The sequence below is a fragment of the Dufourea novaeangliae genome, unplaced genomic scaffold, assembly GCF_001272555.1.
Source record: "Dufourea novaeangliae isolate 0120121106 unplaced genomic scaffold, ASM127255v1 scaffold125, whole genome shotgun sequence".
NCBI lineage: Eukaryota > Metazoa > Arthropoda > Insecta > Hymenoptera > Halictidae > Dufourea > Dufourea novaeangliae.
In genome coordinates this window covers 2603565-2620442 of record NW_015374020.1, presented here as the reverse complement: position 1 = coordinate 2620442, position 16878 = coordinate 2603565, and the positions used below count along the sequence as shown (strand labels likewise).

The 16878-nt window shown below is 43.4% G+C and overlaps 1 protein-coding gene across 20 annotated transcripts in view; it reads right to left on the bottom strand.

Annotated features, from left to right (window-relative positions):
- Positions 1-9191, bottom strand: part of LOC107189100 (tropomyosin) — a 37103-nt gene extending 27912 nt beyond the window's left edge. For 7 of the 20 annotated variants that reach the window (XM_015577539.1, XM_015577536.1, XM_015577537.1 and 4 more), the window contains exon 1: positions 3457-4668. In XM_015577539.1, coding sequence (XP_015433025.1) covers positions 3457-4251 — 795 coding nt within the window. In that variant the 5' untranslated portion in view covers positions 4252-4668. Of the gene's footprint in view, positions 1-11; positions 419-3456; positions 4669-5081; positions 5208-5582; positions 5750-7374; positions 7548-7968; positions 8175-9048 lie in introns of those variants that run through there. The other 13 variants (XM_015577547.1, XM_015577546.1, XM_015577541.1 and 10 more) reach the window with 7 other exon arrangements.
- Between the last annotated feature and the right edge of the window lie 7687 nt (positions 9192-16878).

Sequence of the window (16878 nt, the reverse complement as noted above, 5' to 3'; positions counted from 1 at the left end):
TTCTCACTCACTTCCTCGCGGCGTATCACTTCCACCTGCAGCCGTTTCTGGTAATCTTCGCACTCGTCCCTGTGCTTCTCCATCTCCTCCTTGGTCTGTCTCATCTTCTTCTTGAGCAAGTCGAGAAGGGTGCCCTGCACTTGGGTGGTCGACATGCTGGCGGAATAGTCGCGTGTAAGCGTTCCCTCACTGATTTAAAACGCCGCGGATTACGAGTCTCGTACGGCGGATCGAAATCGAGACGGAGCTCGACTAACGGCGGAAGGGAAGGTAAACGGACGGTCCGGAAATGATAACCGGTGAACACGACGTAACGAGAACCAATGTATGTCGGGGGGGTTACAAGAAGCGACCGGCACACTCTTTGCGAGAGAGAGAGTTTCGTAGCCTCCGAGCTGTCGTGCACTGACGACCACTGGCTGCTGTGACTGGAAAGCAAGATGGCCGCCCCCGGCCATCAAGCGCATGCGTACTACTCCTCTGCGGACGTCAAATAGTCCCTTGCCCTTACTACAATGTTTTCTCGACGATATTACGGTGAAAGTTTTGTTCCACTAATTGTAACGGGGATGTTGATTCGATCTTTCGCTTCCGATAATGCTCGACGTTCGAAGGATTCGGTCTGACCGCTGTACGATGGTTTTTTGCTTTCGTGACCGCGTTACGAATCGTGATGCGCACGCCGAGTATCGCTACGCCGATCGACGTGTCGTCGCGCGCAAAGCCCCGGAAATACCGCGCCCGTCCCGAGCGCGCCCAACCGTTCGAATGGACGCTCGACAACAATCCCTGCGTTGTTTCGCGACGCATCTTCAGCTTTTCCATTCGCGTCGAGGGTCAGCGCGTCTCGGTGTTCAGGGCATCGATGACACGTCCGAACACAATCGATAACTCTCTTCAAAGAGCGGATCGCTTCGAGTGACTGAAGCATTGTTTTCCAGATTTTTCTGGAAATTGGAGCATTGTCGGTTTACTTCGAGGACTTTCATTTATTCCGATGCATCCTCGCTTTGATTCACGTGGATGATACCCTTCGCGATTTTTTATGCAGCAGTTGATAAAATTATGTAAAATAGGAGGTTTATACTGATATAAGAAATAAAATGAAATAGAATGTACTATAATTTGTATAAAGATAATAAAATACATTTCTTGATCCTGTAAGTTGATATCGCGTAAACTTGTAACTATATGAATTAAAAGACGAATGTGCATATGTATAGAGGTACCCAATAATAGATGGTATTTGATAATGCAACGGTTCTGTAATTGTTCGATCGGTTCTGGTATAGAGTGTATCGAGACAAAAGATATGCACGCGCCATCTACGAACACCTTCGTGTAATCGGTATGCGTTGGTACGTTTTACTTCGTTTACACGTAGAAACGTTAAAATGAATGGTGACGTAAATGCAAAGTTATTAAAAAAAAACTACAAGTGTTTAAAGTAATATCCCATCTAATTAAAAATATACGAGGGGCAGGAACATTTGTGAAGCAAGAATATGAAAGTACAAGAAGGAATTATATTTGCCATATTGGTAATCACAATGAATGTGTAGAATGGTAGATTGTACACATAAGTTAATAACACTAAGTATATAGTACCAGATAATAATTCGTTATAGGTACTTAGTATTCAGTGTATACTTAAAAATAAGGCTTCAAAATTACTTGACAGTCGGGTTCGAAGCCTAGTCACCGTACATACAATTTGAATCAGGCAGTCTGACATGCGCATTTACTCTACGGATAATTTCGACTACCGTAGCGCCATCTTCCATTCTCCGATTCTACTTCAAATTTAAATTGCCCCTAAAGTTTGGCCATCATCGAATTAAGAGCAATCAAGAGAGTTTCAATTGAATTTCCAGAAGAACCTGTAGCTCGCTGTACGCTAACAATACCAGCACAGATGGCAGCAGATTCGCGAGAAATCACGGAATGCGGTGTATAAACATTGTAGATAAGATCCAAGGGAACTGATCCACCGTTCTAAAGGTCATCGGCGTACGTGCTACACGAAACGTGTACCAAATTCGTGGCAATGCAGAACGGACGTTTTGCAATGGCGTTTGTGATACCGTAACACATCGTTGGGTTTAAACGCTTCTAACGAGGCGGGATTTGTGGGAGTGCGTTCCGGGAGCGATGCTTACGCAATGCCCGCTCCAAGTGCCGAATAAAAGGCTGCTGGATTCGTGTACAGCCGCCACGTATTTTTAGAATGTTGACGAATGCTACTCGGTGTATGGTTTACACCAGGGTTTCAAAGGGTTTCGACTCAAAAGAAAGTCTTTCGTTCTCCTGGAACGTTTCAAACGGATCTTTCTTTGCTTTAAATTGCTTTAAAGTCCACATTCTGCTCCGAAGCAAACTTTTAAAGAATCACAAAGAATTTAAAAATATTTTGTAAAGTATCATTCAGTTATAAGGTTCGATATTTTATACAATATTTTCTACCACAAGAATGTGATACTTTTGAACCAAAGTGTACGTTCGACAAACTGATAACAATTCCACGTTTGGTAGTATTGCATCCGGTGTACGAACACGTCATGTTCCATCGAAAGGCGCGTCAGTACTGTGCCAAAAATGAATCAGTAAAAAAATTGCGTCGATGCATGTCTACGTGCTCGTTAAGAAATGAAAAATTTGCATCATTCGATCCGCGGATCGACAGGCCGTCTATATAAGAATACCGTTCATCGTGACAGGCGCGAGAATCACGCTTAACCCATTGTCCCCGTTCACTAACCCTAACAATAAGTGTTCTTTGTCGGGCGATCGTGCGTTGTTAAGCTCGACAAGAAGTCCTTTGGCTCTCGATACGCTCATAATGGCCTCTTAATTATTATTACACGATCGCGACAAGTGGTGCATTATTCATCGGAACGCGATAACGCGAGCTCGCGATTTCGATTTTCAGTTGGCAACCAAGAAACGAAAGCCTTGGACAGGGCTTTCTCTAAACATTATTCGAAGCGGTTCGGTAATTTTTCAACATGAAAGCGTAGTAGAAAACTATATATTCGATTAGAATAAAGGCGCAATAAATAATCATGTTATCTGGACTTTAAACAGCGTTCGATTTAATGGTCTGTAACGTCATCGCGGCTAACCGCTGGATCACCTAACTCAACTGAGTGTATTTTTACCCGTTCTCCTCCTTATAAGGTATCGAATTCACGAAGATTTACCATGCTCCGAGGAGAAGACAGCCGGTAGCGATAACGAAGAGAAACGATCGACGACCCGAAGTAAAGAGAAAGAGAAAGCGAGACCTTTAACCGATGACTCGTTTCGTTATCAAGGGCCGGATGACCCCAGGGGACCCATTGACCGACGTTACCGGTGTATACGTCAAGGTCACGTCACGCGGTGACCTTCCATCTCACACGCAACGCGTCTATATACCGGCCCCGCGCATCACCGATGGCATTATGCGATACTGACCCGTTTCAGCTGGTTTCCCATAGTGTTCTGCAATTCGTTCTTTATCAGCCGGAACTTTATCATCGTTTCGCTGGAGAATATGGATGAACCGAATGCCAATCCAGGATAATCGGCGCATCTTCTCCTTCGTCTAGCCTCTCTTTCGGCCTGTACTTCTGCCCTTTCGCTGGGACATCGCAGCTTGGCCAATTCGACCAGCTCGGGATCCTCGTCGTCGTCGGAGTTCCCGTCACCGCGAGCCCTCGCGACCGCGTGCTCAGGCTCCGGTGATGTGTCTTTGCTCCTCGTGTCGAGGAACTCGTCATCGGACATCTCCTTGCCATGTGGTCCCGTCCGGGACCCGTCAAACGGTTCAATATCGAAGCTGTCATAGCTCTCCTCGTTTTCGTGTTTCTCACGAACTTGCTGTTCGTGTCGTTCGTCGAGGACATCCGGGCTACACTGCGCGAGCCTCTGTCGGATGTTCGTGTTTACTGTCGTTATTGTTCTTGGATCTTTTTTCGTGGATGGTACCACCGTCGGGTTGTTACGTAGCCACCTCGCGCCGACGGTCGCGGCTCGTCTCACCGCGGTGGAACAGTCCGTCGTATCGATGACACTGCTCTTTTCGTCGAGTCTCGGTGACGTAGCGTTCGACGATGTCTCATTAAAACCAATCGTTGTCTCTTTAACAATACCAGCAGGGCCACACTGCGCGGGTCCTCTGCTGGAGGTGTCGAGACGTCGGCGGGTAGCGTGTCGCGGATGATGCTGATGACCGCGACGTCTCGTGGTCGATGTGAGAGGTGGCTCCATACCACGTTATCCAGCTGCCAACCCTGTTCTAACCCCTTTCGTTCCACCGTTGTGTTGTTGTTGTTTTTTTTTTTCAACGTGCCACACGCACCACCGTTACTACCACCGCACAAGGTACACCGCCATCTTGTCTGTCACTGTTCGTAACACGTTTCTCACCGCGCCACGCATACGTCCTTCTGTCTGTCCCTCCTCTGTGTGGTGGCACGCACACACCGTGCCGTACAGGCGAACGCATGCACGAGAGGAGACACGCTGGTCTTCCGCTCTCTGCACCGTCCTGCTCTGATTTCTGTCTTGCTTTCTCTCTCTCTCTCTTTCTCGGTCTATCGCTCTATGCGCGGAACCAGGTTACCCCCACCATACGCGTACCTACTAACACACCGAGCGCCACCGGACCAATGAAACGGCGGCTCCGCGTACTAACGCCCGACTGGACGTTCATTTCGCGACGAACCCACTGTATCGTCGCCCCAGCGAATGCGCACGACCGACGCGACATCTTCCGATTCCTAAACGTCACTTCACCGTCGGTAACAACGCGGCGGTGGCTGATAAGGGACACCTGGTCACAGTTTTGGAATTGATTTCGACTACCCTTTTGTTATTACAACTTGTTTGGTTTATTGCACTTTTGAATTACATTCGCGTGAAATAAAGGTTCTGTTCTTTTAACTGTCAAGTATACAGTTCTCTAGGGGAATAAGTTTAAGAATAAAATCTAAAATTTGAAATTTAAATTCGATGCTCGTTATGAATTATCGTTGATACGTTATCGACGGTTGATTCTTTGGAATTTTTGCGCGATAAGGTAGTTTCTGGGTACTTACGTTCTGCAGAGCCTTGTCCTTCTCTTCCAACTTCGCATTGACCTGCATGAGCGCCTCCTGAGTCTGGTCGAGTTCATTTTCAATGGTCTGGATCTTCTTTTGTAGGGCACGAGCCTCTTCTTCAGCCTTTACAACAGCGCAAATACTCGAATCAATTAATTTTACTCGACGGGACTGTAATATACTAAATTTCCTGTGGAGAATATTGTAGCAAAACTGAGAGAACACGAAAGTTCCAGGTCTATAATTGAAATTCTTGACGAGTTGCCAATCCTATATTGCATTTTTATTACGACGCGGTTATTTCATCGCTATTTTTACCTTCACCGCCCCGATGTCATAGAAAAGGTAAACAGCCAAATTTTGGAACTCCGTTACGTATATCGAATTACTATTTCAGTTAGTCCACGCGGAACTTCATTTACCCACGCGGTTTTCGAACCAATACATTTAATCGAAGCGATTTGACATCGACTAATAGTCAATTTTCTCTCAAATTACCTTTTCGGCTCGCGCGTTCGCGTCGCGAGCTTGTTGTTCGCAGAGCAACGCGCGATCCATCGCGTTGTCCTTCTCCAGCTTCATTCCCTGCATCTTCTTCTTGATCGCGTCCATGGTGGCGGTTTTGTTCCTTCACTCGTTCACGTGAAAAAAAAATGGGGGGATATCTGGAACATCAACGTGTCAGCCTTATTACCCTTCCGTGTATCCCCTCGAGTCAGCATCCAACTGTTTTTCCCATATAACCGGGGTTATCTACATCGATAAATTGTACTTTTTAATTCTCGATGGTTCCCCCGTTCGCTACGCGGAGTAGGATCGATTCCCAAGGAATCTCGACCTCGCTTATCTCGCCGCCGTACCCCCTCTACCCCACAGGTGATTTCAACGACCGTGAGACAATATCGTGGCCGCGATTAACGACCTGTTTTAATTAGATAGGATTTTCGTTCCTTTCTTTTTTTCTGCTTCTCGCGGCCACGCTTCTTAGGGACGCGGGGCATAATTGCCGTGGAAATTCTGGGATCGCGTTCGGGGATTCGCGGCTGTTCACGATACCGACGGCCATTGCATCGAAGTATAATTATATAAAATCAAACGTCTTCAGTGGCGCGCGTCCTTCTTCCTCTCTCGTGACGTCAGCCGCTCAGGTATGCGATCCTCCAGGATGAACCGAGGCGAACCGAGAAGATCCTTCGCCGGCACTGTTCGCATTTTATGCGCTCGTTTCTCTCCGTTCGCTCGCTCGCTCGTAACGTTGCGAGAGAAACAGGGAGCAAACCCGGGGAGGAACGGGTTAATTTTCTTCGCGGAAACATTCCTCGCGTTGTTTCCTATACGGGTGTTCTCATCGACTGGGAATTTTTATGCTGTTTTCTTTATCGCAGAGAAGCCTTTGCTCGTAGAGGATTTTAAACATTTCGAGCGAGAAGTTGAACGTCTTTTGCGATGACAGTTCCACTTAGGTGGAACGAGATGTCTGATTTTGTAGAGGGTACTTTGGTGAAATAAACAGAGGATTAATCCTCATCCGTCTCTTGTGTCAATTTGACAGATTTCTCTCGTAAGAAATAACGTTGTTCTATCATCTGTTGGTAAATTTGACCGAGTCTCCGTGACTTTTGTTTTAAAAAATTTGCAGATTTAACTATTTATCTAATTATCATATTAATTTTTTATCACTGTGTCAATTTGACACCGACAGATAAATTAAGCTGCGAAAGCGAGAGGCGGATGAGGATTAATTATCTCTGTTTAGGTTATCATCTGTATAGCTGATAAATCGAGGAAGACGTAAATGCATATTTTAGCGATCTCTAGCTTTTAGCGATACTACTGTAGAGTCAGGAAGAAAATTTTAGTTCTGCAAAGTTTGAAGCACTTTCTGACATTAGAATTGTGTCATAGATTTTGTAAAAGGATTATTAAATGCCGGTCGCATCTACGCCACTGCAAAGGCACTGCAACCACATCATTAGCATCCATGTGAGCGAATGCGCACGATCCCGTGCTCGCTTGGTAATCAGAGATGCCGGTCAGGAATGGAGAGGAAAACGGACTTCCAATGGAGATCGGAGAAACCGGAAATCCTAGACGCCGTGTACCAAGGAACCGAACAATCAACCGTGAATTCTTCTCTATCCTGTTTACAAATCCAGAACCGGAATGCTACGATTAATTCCTGAATTAATGAACGGTTAAACGTGCACAAGATTGAATTCTCGAGAGGTCAAGAAAAACGAAAACCCAAAAGAAAGTAGAAGGGTAGACCAAAAATGGAGGTCAGGATCACCTTTACCTCTCGACGTCGAGAACTGAAATGATTCCTCGTGGATGGCGATCCAAGATGGAGTTCCGAATGGAGGTCGAAGATAGACCAAAATGGAGGTCAAAGCACTTTTATTTCACGATGTCGAGAGAATGATAGATGACTAGGCGTTTCAACGGGGTCATCGAGAACTGTTCGATCGCGTGGTCGAAATAGCGTTAGATATATATATATAAAAAAAAAAAGTATAAGCAGAACCGGCCCCACGGACTCTGAAGACGCCTGAGAGGGTTATTTTTACACGCGAGAGGAGAGGGTGGAATCGTCGTCGCTAGTCGCCTGGCATCGAACCTTTTCGGGTTACGCGATGCCTCGAGTGCCTCGTTACTCCATTCGGATCGGTATCTTGTTACGTGCTCTCAACGAAACGATTTTATACCACCCTTGTCAGTAAATCTACCGATAATTTCCGTCATTTCGATCTAGAAGATTTTTTAGCGATCCTCGATTCACGGAAGGTCCTTTCCGCACGTCGTTCCACGGAGGATATATCAATTGTTTACCGACGACGACATCGCGATCACGATCTCGAAAATGTTCACGTTTCATCGAACTTACTGTAATTAATTGCGTGATGAATTAATAGGGTGGAAAACAATACGAGGAACGCGATACCGATCGTTTTACCGTCGACGTAAAAATAGAAATGGTCGGTTTCTAATGAGACAAGATCTATTCTAGGATCACTCCTCGGTCGTTCTCCGTATTAAGCCGCCGTCGAAAAACTCGCTTACGAGGAACTCCGAACGGGAGCGCAACGTTTGCAATGTTTCGCGTTCTTTCGAGAATCGGTTATCAGTTTAAATATCCGGGCCGCGCGAACATTGGCGGGAGGGAGGAACGCGATGCTATCCGATCGCTTTTGCGACTGTGAAATTCCCCGTCTCTGCGCGAGGAAAGGAGATCCGGACAATGTTGTCACAGCGGTTACGCGTGAATGCCTGAAATTTTTTCGTGAGTCACACACAACTTTTCTGGCGGTATCCGCGCGCTGCCTGGGTGACTGGCTGCTCGAATGCCCGTTGGGGGGCTTTACGCAAGCGCGAAACGATGTTCGAAATTTGCATACGTAGAAATCCAAATAGAGACCCGTTTAAAGATTGATAATATCCCCCACCAGCTGTCGAAATCAGTTCGTATACAAATAAAAGAAGAATAAGAAGACTAATGTTATCTATAACACGATCTTCGTAAAGGATTCCCTAATAAAAATCGGTCGCAACTTCGAGCAGATATTGAACTATGTCACCAATGCAGAAGCAAAAAAAAATTGACCAAGAAACCTTCTTTTCTCGAGAACGGTACCATTCGTTCTCGTGGATCAAGTTCTATCTTCCTCGATACCTTGTTCGCCAGCCCCCCCCCCCCTAGATCTCTGAGCCCCAAGAGTCTTGGGATCGATGCAATCGATCTGTTCACTCTTTCGTGACCACGAAAACACCGTCCATCCACACGTCACTTTCGTTCACTCACTCTCGTCGAACCCGTCTCCGCGTATGGCGTCCCACGAGGGGCAGAAGAAGAAGACTCGCGGTCGAATACCTCGAGTTACGGTCGGCCTCACGGAGCGATGCAACAGATCAGAACGGAACGGAGCGGAGAATAAAAAAAAAAAAAATAGTGCACATGCTTACTCACGGGGCAAGTGCTCTGGTTCGTTCGTCGTCCGGGGGATCCGTCTGACTCGCAGGCCAAGTCTCGACTGGCCGTTGAAAGCCACGGGCTACACCGTTCGCGGCTCCCACCTTTTCTCCGCGGGCTTCTCTTCGTGATCGTAAAAGACGACGATGACGTCGCGGGGAGGACGCGGTTCTCTCTTTCTCCCCCGTCGCTGGGTATGCCCCTACCACACGACGCCAGAAAGGCCCCCGGTGCAGTTTTCCTACGTACGGGCCTGTGAAAACGTACACCGCCCGCGGAATTTATCTTTAGAATCGGCGGATCCCGTCCCGCGACAGGAACGATTCTCTATTTCGATGGGCTGGAACGGCCAACGCGGTGCTGTCGCGAAACAGGAGAGACAGAACGGGAGGACAATGAGGAGGGATCCACACGATCTGGTGTAGGTATTGGTTTAGGAGATTCTTGCGGGGTACTTGGTTTTATGGGTTATTTTATGTGATGTAATTATGTGATACGAACGTTGATAAGGGAGGTGAAGTGCTCTTGGACGGGTGAGAATCTTTGGGGGATAGAATGGAGATTGTTGGAACTGACGTGGGGATTGAGGTAGATGGATGTAATTGATGTTGGAATCATGTGAGATTAGGAGTACTTTTTGAACGACTTCGAAAAGGAGGAGCTAGGGTGAATACAGCAATGAATGAACAATTAAGAGAGTTTGTAATTATTAAAGTCGAATTTTAAATCATGATAGTATTAATAAATATTTGCTACATGAAAAGTTGGAGTTCGAATATCTATACCCCTTTGTAAACATTGTGCAAAATTAAAAATACTTTTTTTTCAATATGATGGAATTTTCAGTGTTAATTTTGAACTATGACAATATAATCTATAATGTTCGAACTTCATCTTAGAAATTTTTGTGATTCAATTCAACAAATAGTAGACAAGACGTACCTTTTCGAAGTTGTTTTCGCAGACGGGATTGTGGGTGAAGCAAACACTGGAATCGGACTGCAGCCTTTTCTTCTCTCTTTTTTTTTTCTTGAAGTGTTGAAGTTAAAAGAACGGTTGCACTCTTTCTTTCAACGTGTAGGTTCACTCTCGACTGCGATAAATCGAATTGCCCCATTATTTAGCGGCGGACAGTCATGGCCGAACACCGCCCCGTTCGCGATTAAGAATCCGTAGTAATTACGAAACAGTAGTAAAAGTGGAATCAGGCTGGCCAAGTTCAGGTATCGACTCGGGGATACCGCAATTCGATAGGGAAAGTGAATAGTTTCGCACGTCGAATAAAAGAGATCCTATCCGAGATTCCGTTCCGCGATCCCTTGATCTAGTTTCTCTGGCAAAGTCAAAGTCACCGAGAACACGAGGTTGTCATCCGACTTATCCAGCAAATGATCGTCTGTGTCAGCGTTTTCAACAATTTTGTAAAATGACCTAATGGCTTCTTGGATCCATCGGAATCATAAATAAATTACATTTGCGAAGTAAGTACATGAAAAACACGATCGAAACAAGATTCATCGTGACTATTCGCCTGGAACAGACTGAATCGATGATTCATAGCAAGATGTGGTCGCGTCCAATAGACACGTGAAATCTGTGCTTCGATGATTGCCCATAACCAGGAAGTGTAACCCCGGTAAAATCCGAAATTAAATCGTTGAAAACGGAACCGTCGACGAATCCAGCAGGAAAGTCCTAATATTAGGCGATGGTAATTCTGGCATTGGGGTTATAGGCACCTCACTCTCCTTGAGTCAACTCTCGTGTCATGGTCAATTCGCAATGAGTCGGACAACGCTTTTAGCCTGCTCGGTTGCGCAATTATTTCCTTGGATTTATCGGAAATAATGCGAGCACTTTAAAAAATTATGACGTTTCTCGTAACTGTACGTTGGGGATTCTTCGAATTCCATGCTGTCGCCCGTTATCGTCTCTCGATTACTACAGGGCGTTGACGTAACGTGTCTGTAGAAAGGACAATTCGATGATCAATGGGCAGGGTAGGTACGTGTTTACGATACGAGTGATGAAAATTTCGCACTGCGGCAATTTGCACGTTGTATGAAGTCCTTTGCGTAAGATCGGTCGTCACATCCCATGCATTCATCGGGTCCGATTCGCTACCATAAAAGGAAAAAGTAGGTAAGGGTCCCTGCGCAGCCTTGACTCATATATACACCGTCTGTTTAAGTACCGGCCGGCGCGCGTCTACGAGCATGCTTTTTAAATACCGATCGTTCGCCAAAAGCCGATGAATATGATTCGTATGCTCGCCACCAGTGAACACGGTGATCTAGGAAACTGGAACGAACTCTAGCAGGATTTTCGCTATCTGTCTGCGATCTTTCCGAGGTGTTAATAGAGGAACTTTCGCGAATTGCAGGAATTTAATATGACGATCTATGAAACGAGAAAAGATTTAGGACATTAAAAATCATTGTGAACCTTTAGGATTAATATAGAATCACCTCTACGAATCCGAAAAATGGGGCCACGTTCAAGTAATCGTAACTTTAGAAAAAATGGTTGTATTGATGTCGTTAAAAAATAGTTTGAAAACCAAAAGATCCAGTTTTTCAAACGATTTTTTAACGCTCCAATACGACCATTTTTACCGGAGTTACGATCATTTGAATTTGACCCCATTTTTCGGGTTTTTAGATGTGATCTCTTAATTTTCTTGCGGAGGGTAGATACTTATCGCAATATTATTTTCAGTCGCTTTGGGGACAGACTGGAAGGAAGATTCAATCGTATTAAATAAAAATTGCATTGAAACTTAATGGTATAATAGATTGTTATTGACATAATAAATCATTAGGTGATTCCATAAATTTTTCGAGATCACGAAGGATTTTTATAATCTGAACTAATACAACAGAGTGGCAAAGTTGTTATTTCTGCAATTATACTGCGCCCAATTAATGCAATTAAGAGAAGGAATACAAGGAAGGGGAGTAAACGTTGCGATCCTGAACATCGTTTCAATTTGAAATTCGAAAGGTAACACGATAAGCCACGGCAAGTCTGTAATGTCGGGATAATGACTGTATCGAGCAAAATTTCGAGACTCAGTATGTACAAGGTGTATTAAAGTGTTTTTACAGAATCTGAAATCACTCATTAAGTATGGATCTGTACGAAAATCGGAATGAATTCATGAGGCGACCTAATATTTCCGTGTTTTGCACAATTAACGAGACGGGCATCCTTGACGGAACAATTAGGATGCTTATTATAACACTGTACGCGGTTACTTTACCGTACGCGTGTGCACGCGTCCTTAGTTAGTACTTACCTTATGCAGGATATATTGCACCGGCGAGGTCGGTCCACCTTCTGTCCTAATTCTACTTCATCGACATAAGCCTTTATAAGTAAGTTGAGTCACCTCCTCACGTTAGCCCCTACTTTGTCATACAATTTCATTTCTTCGTTAGAATTCACGCGTCTGAATCAGTGTCTCTAATCGAATCGTTAAGAATCTGAAAAAAAAATCCTTAAACCATTTGAATCTATCCAGGTTGAATCGTTAAATGTCCTTCGGTTAAAATTTCCTTCGGTCCAAGACACTTCGCAAGTAACATTATATAATTAATATATTAATTAGTAGAATTCTGTAGAGCTGTCACGGTGCTCACGACTCAACCCAATAATTCCAGAAAATCCCAATTCCGTACTAAAAGACTGTACGTAATAAAATATCAAGACCGTCATGCTTGGCGAGTGCACGAAACAGAGTGCATTTGGTCAACGGTCATGCTACACTTACCTCGTAACACGTCGAAAGGATTAAAAACCTACGAAAAACGGGGAACGAAAGAAGCAACAGAACAAAGGGTAATTATACATACAGAAGACCCGTTTCTCCACTGAACGATTCGTCTTCCGAAAAAACTTTATTTGTTACAACAATTAATTCGCCCAGGAAGATCTCCCTCGGGGATGGGCCCCTAGCGAGATCTTTCGACCGCGAGTGTTTTTTTTTTTTTATTTGCCTCGCAGGAGGACCAGCTCCTCCCGTTTGAAATAAATAGAACGCAAACAATAACTTAGTCTCCGTTTTGTCCGTACATCGGTGCTGCGATCGTTTGCACACGCGCCAGAATGAGGTATCGGGACGAGAGAATCGTCGCGAGGAAAATGCAGGAACGCGCGCGCGCTATAAATGCATCGACGTACATGAACAAGTCCACTTATGTGGTGTGTGTCTGTGTACATATTCATATAAACATATGTATATATATATATTTTTTTCTTCTTCTTCATTTATACATGCACGTGAACAACGTCTAATAAATTATATACAAGCGGAGAACGTCCCGTTGAGACGCTTGAACATCGCCAAGCGTAACCGAGTTCTCGTGCGAATCGATGCAATTCGACGCCGGTGATTCCGTTTGTTTCGATGCACGCTCGCAATACAGCGTATTGCGAATGACATCGACCTTCGACGACCGCTTTTTGAACTCTACAACGCGGCTTTGCACAGGATGCTTCATGAAATGGGATCGTGACGTCGAGAATTGATAAGGAAACTGACTGTTCACGAAACCGCATTAGTAATATATTTTATCTGTCTATCCAGTTTCCTTGTCATTTTATATTTTTCTAATGTGAATTTCGTTCTTTGTTATCTTGTAGACTAGTTGCATTATAATTAATATTGATGTATAATAACGTGTAAAAATTAGGGTATAATTTGTTCTAATTTTATAATTCACTTATGTATTAAAAGACTTACGAATTTTTAAAACAATGAAACAAAAGATGTTATTTTTCGTTTAATAGAATACTTAATAATGAAAAGAAGTTTATTTAACTTCCGACATGATGCAGGAAAAGTTGCTACTATAGGAACAGGATTGATTATCAATTTAAGGTGACTGTTCCCACTATTATCCATAAAAATTCATTTTTTATCATTTCTTTGGATTTCAGATTGAAAACGTCCACATTTTATGGAACACCCTGTACAGACATTATTTCGCAACGAAATACCGAATTCGAAGGGGACTACCACGAAACTTCATTTAAACTAAGGAATGAATCGAACACGTAATATCACGTACGAGTCTCGCTGGTATCTCAGGAAACTTCTCGACGATTTATACTTGCTTCATGGGATCATGATCGACGCAGTAACAGCTAATTTAAATGACAATTGCTGTAGTTGCTCAATTACGAACACGAACACAGCGCAAAAATATCGTCAACATTTACTTAACGATTCCAATTATTAAACGAATCGTTAAATTAATCGTTAAATATTTCGTGAGGCAGTGTGTACCACCGAAGCAAGAACAATTTTCGGAAAATGCCCGATTAATAGAAACAATGAAATATCTATAGCTACGGCGTCGACGTTATTTCACGAATATTATTCCATTTTGAGATTCCATGACGAGTTAATATCTGGCTCTGGGGACACGAAAAGTATCGTCTATTCTACGGTGTCGATATCACCTATCGACGGCCGTTTTCGTCGTCAGACGAACGACGAGAAGAGAAACAAGGGAGAGAAACAATAAACGCATTGCAGTCTATCCAAAAGTGGATCTCAGAAATGTTGCGTTTACACGGGACGTGCTGTGTATATACTACGCGTGAGCCAGACCGTGAGTCTAGCGGGTAGGAAATAAAAAATTCCTGGCGTTGCACGACGAATAAAGTGGGTAATGAATTAAATAGTTAAATTGCCTAATATCGGCCCGAGACGATCGTATTGGTCATTCTACTCAATTCTATCGAATTCTTCTCGAAGGAAGTCAAACCGTGCCGAGAAGACGATGAACGGTACCAAAATGGCCGTCTCGGTTCGATCTCTTATTCGCTAATATAAAATGTTCCGAAAATATCCATGAAATTTTATCCTATTACATCTATTGCTCTGTGCTTTCACAGAATACATCAGAACATTTTAATTTTTTAATATAAATTATACTGAAGCCGTGCAGGAAATTTGGACTACTGCCTTTTATGCCGAACAAAATAATTCAAATGAGTGTCGATCGAAGTTTGCGTTCTTCAGATTGACAATCGACAGTTACGAATTTTCATTTATTTTAAGAATACAGAGGACTAAATTGATATTTTCTAAATATGGTCATAAGAAATAATAGTCGACGACGAGTTATGATCGATTATTTGATATTTTTGTGTTAATCATGCAATATGATCTGATGTCAGTAAAAACGGCCACGTTTTTTACTTCAATGGAAAAATCCATTGGAACGCGTGTCGGAAACCGTTTTCCCGGTCGGATATTTTCGGAACACCCTATAAATATAACATTAAGCTGCGCTTCACTTATGCCTACGTGGTTTGGTGAACTTACGATCAACGTCCTAATGCATTTTCACGGTAATTCCGGAGGGGGAGGGTTTCTCTAAATGCGCCAACAGCAAGGGTTCACAGGCTCCGCAGTCAATTTCTCTCTTTCTCTCTCTCGTGCATACAAAAAAATTTTTTTTGTATATTTGCGTTCGCTTTGTTTGTTTTTTTTTTTGTACAGAAATATCTTCGTTTCGCTTGAGACTACAGGTGGGTCTGAAACGGGTGCAAATAAAGAAACCAGGATAAGAAAAAAATTGTCGGTAAAAAGAAAGCAAAAATAAAGTGCGCCGAGGGTGAAAACGGAGGGGTTTTTGCGGTATCGAGGATCGATCGATCGATCGTTCTGAATGGACAGGAACGAAAAACTTTTTCAGGAAATCTTTTCACAACCACACACGCAAACACACGAATATACGGTCCAGGGTGAGCTAAAATTCGTTTTGCGAACAAGAGAAAGATGGATTCACCTTTATTATTTACAAACATTTCTGATTGTATACTAGGAATTTTAGCTCACTTCAATATAGTGAATTATTTCATAAGCCTCTACGTAATAGAATCGATTAATTTTCATTAAAAGTACAAAATATACAGGGTGGTTCACCAGATATTACCACATTGATTTACATGACTGATATTTTTCCCTACGAATAATAACAGTCACGTAAATCGAAATAGTAATATCAGATGAACCACCCTGTCTATGGACAAACTACGAAGTATTCCAGTATTTGCATAAAATTTCTTTTAAGAAGCCAAAACATACTGAAAAAGGTAAAATACAGACACACACGCCCAACGAGAATGCTCAGCTTGAATTGTACGAGAACAACAGAAACACTCGTAAGAATAATAACTGTTTTATTTAAATAATATCAATAATCATGATGATAGTAATAATCATAATGGTAATGGTAATAATCGTAATACGTACTGCCGGAATACTCGGTGAAAGCGACAACTCTCGCTTTGTAATAAACAGTACGGTCGAACGATCGCTCGCGGTACGGCGATGCTCGTTGATCGGTTGCTCGATTTATTATGGCTAACGTAAGATTATTACGTTTCGTTCGCGTTGTGGATCATGGTCGGACAGAAATGGACCGGCTGCCGCGATATCTCGACGGATTTGTGTTCCGTGTGTTAAACTAGAATAGAAGAAACCTCCCTCCCTGGTGACTAATAAAAATAGGATCGAAACATTTGCGTTCCCTTCCAAACGGAATGACGACCGTCGAGATGGTCGACGAGGATCGCGCCGCGCAACCGGGCCATTCGGTATCCCTTCGTTTCTCTATTTTAACCCTTCAACTTTGATTTTTGACAATAATGTATAGATGCCTATCCTTTGAAATATTCACGTGAAACTGTGCATGCTTACGGAAGCTTAAATTTTTCTGGAGAATTTTATACAAAAACCAGACTTAAACGGAAATATATTTCTAGAGGTGGAAGGTATAATAACACCTTCATTAAATAAGTATTGTCCAC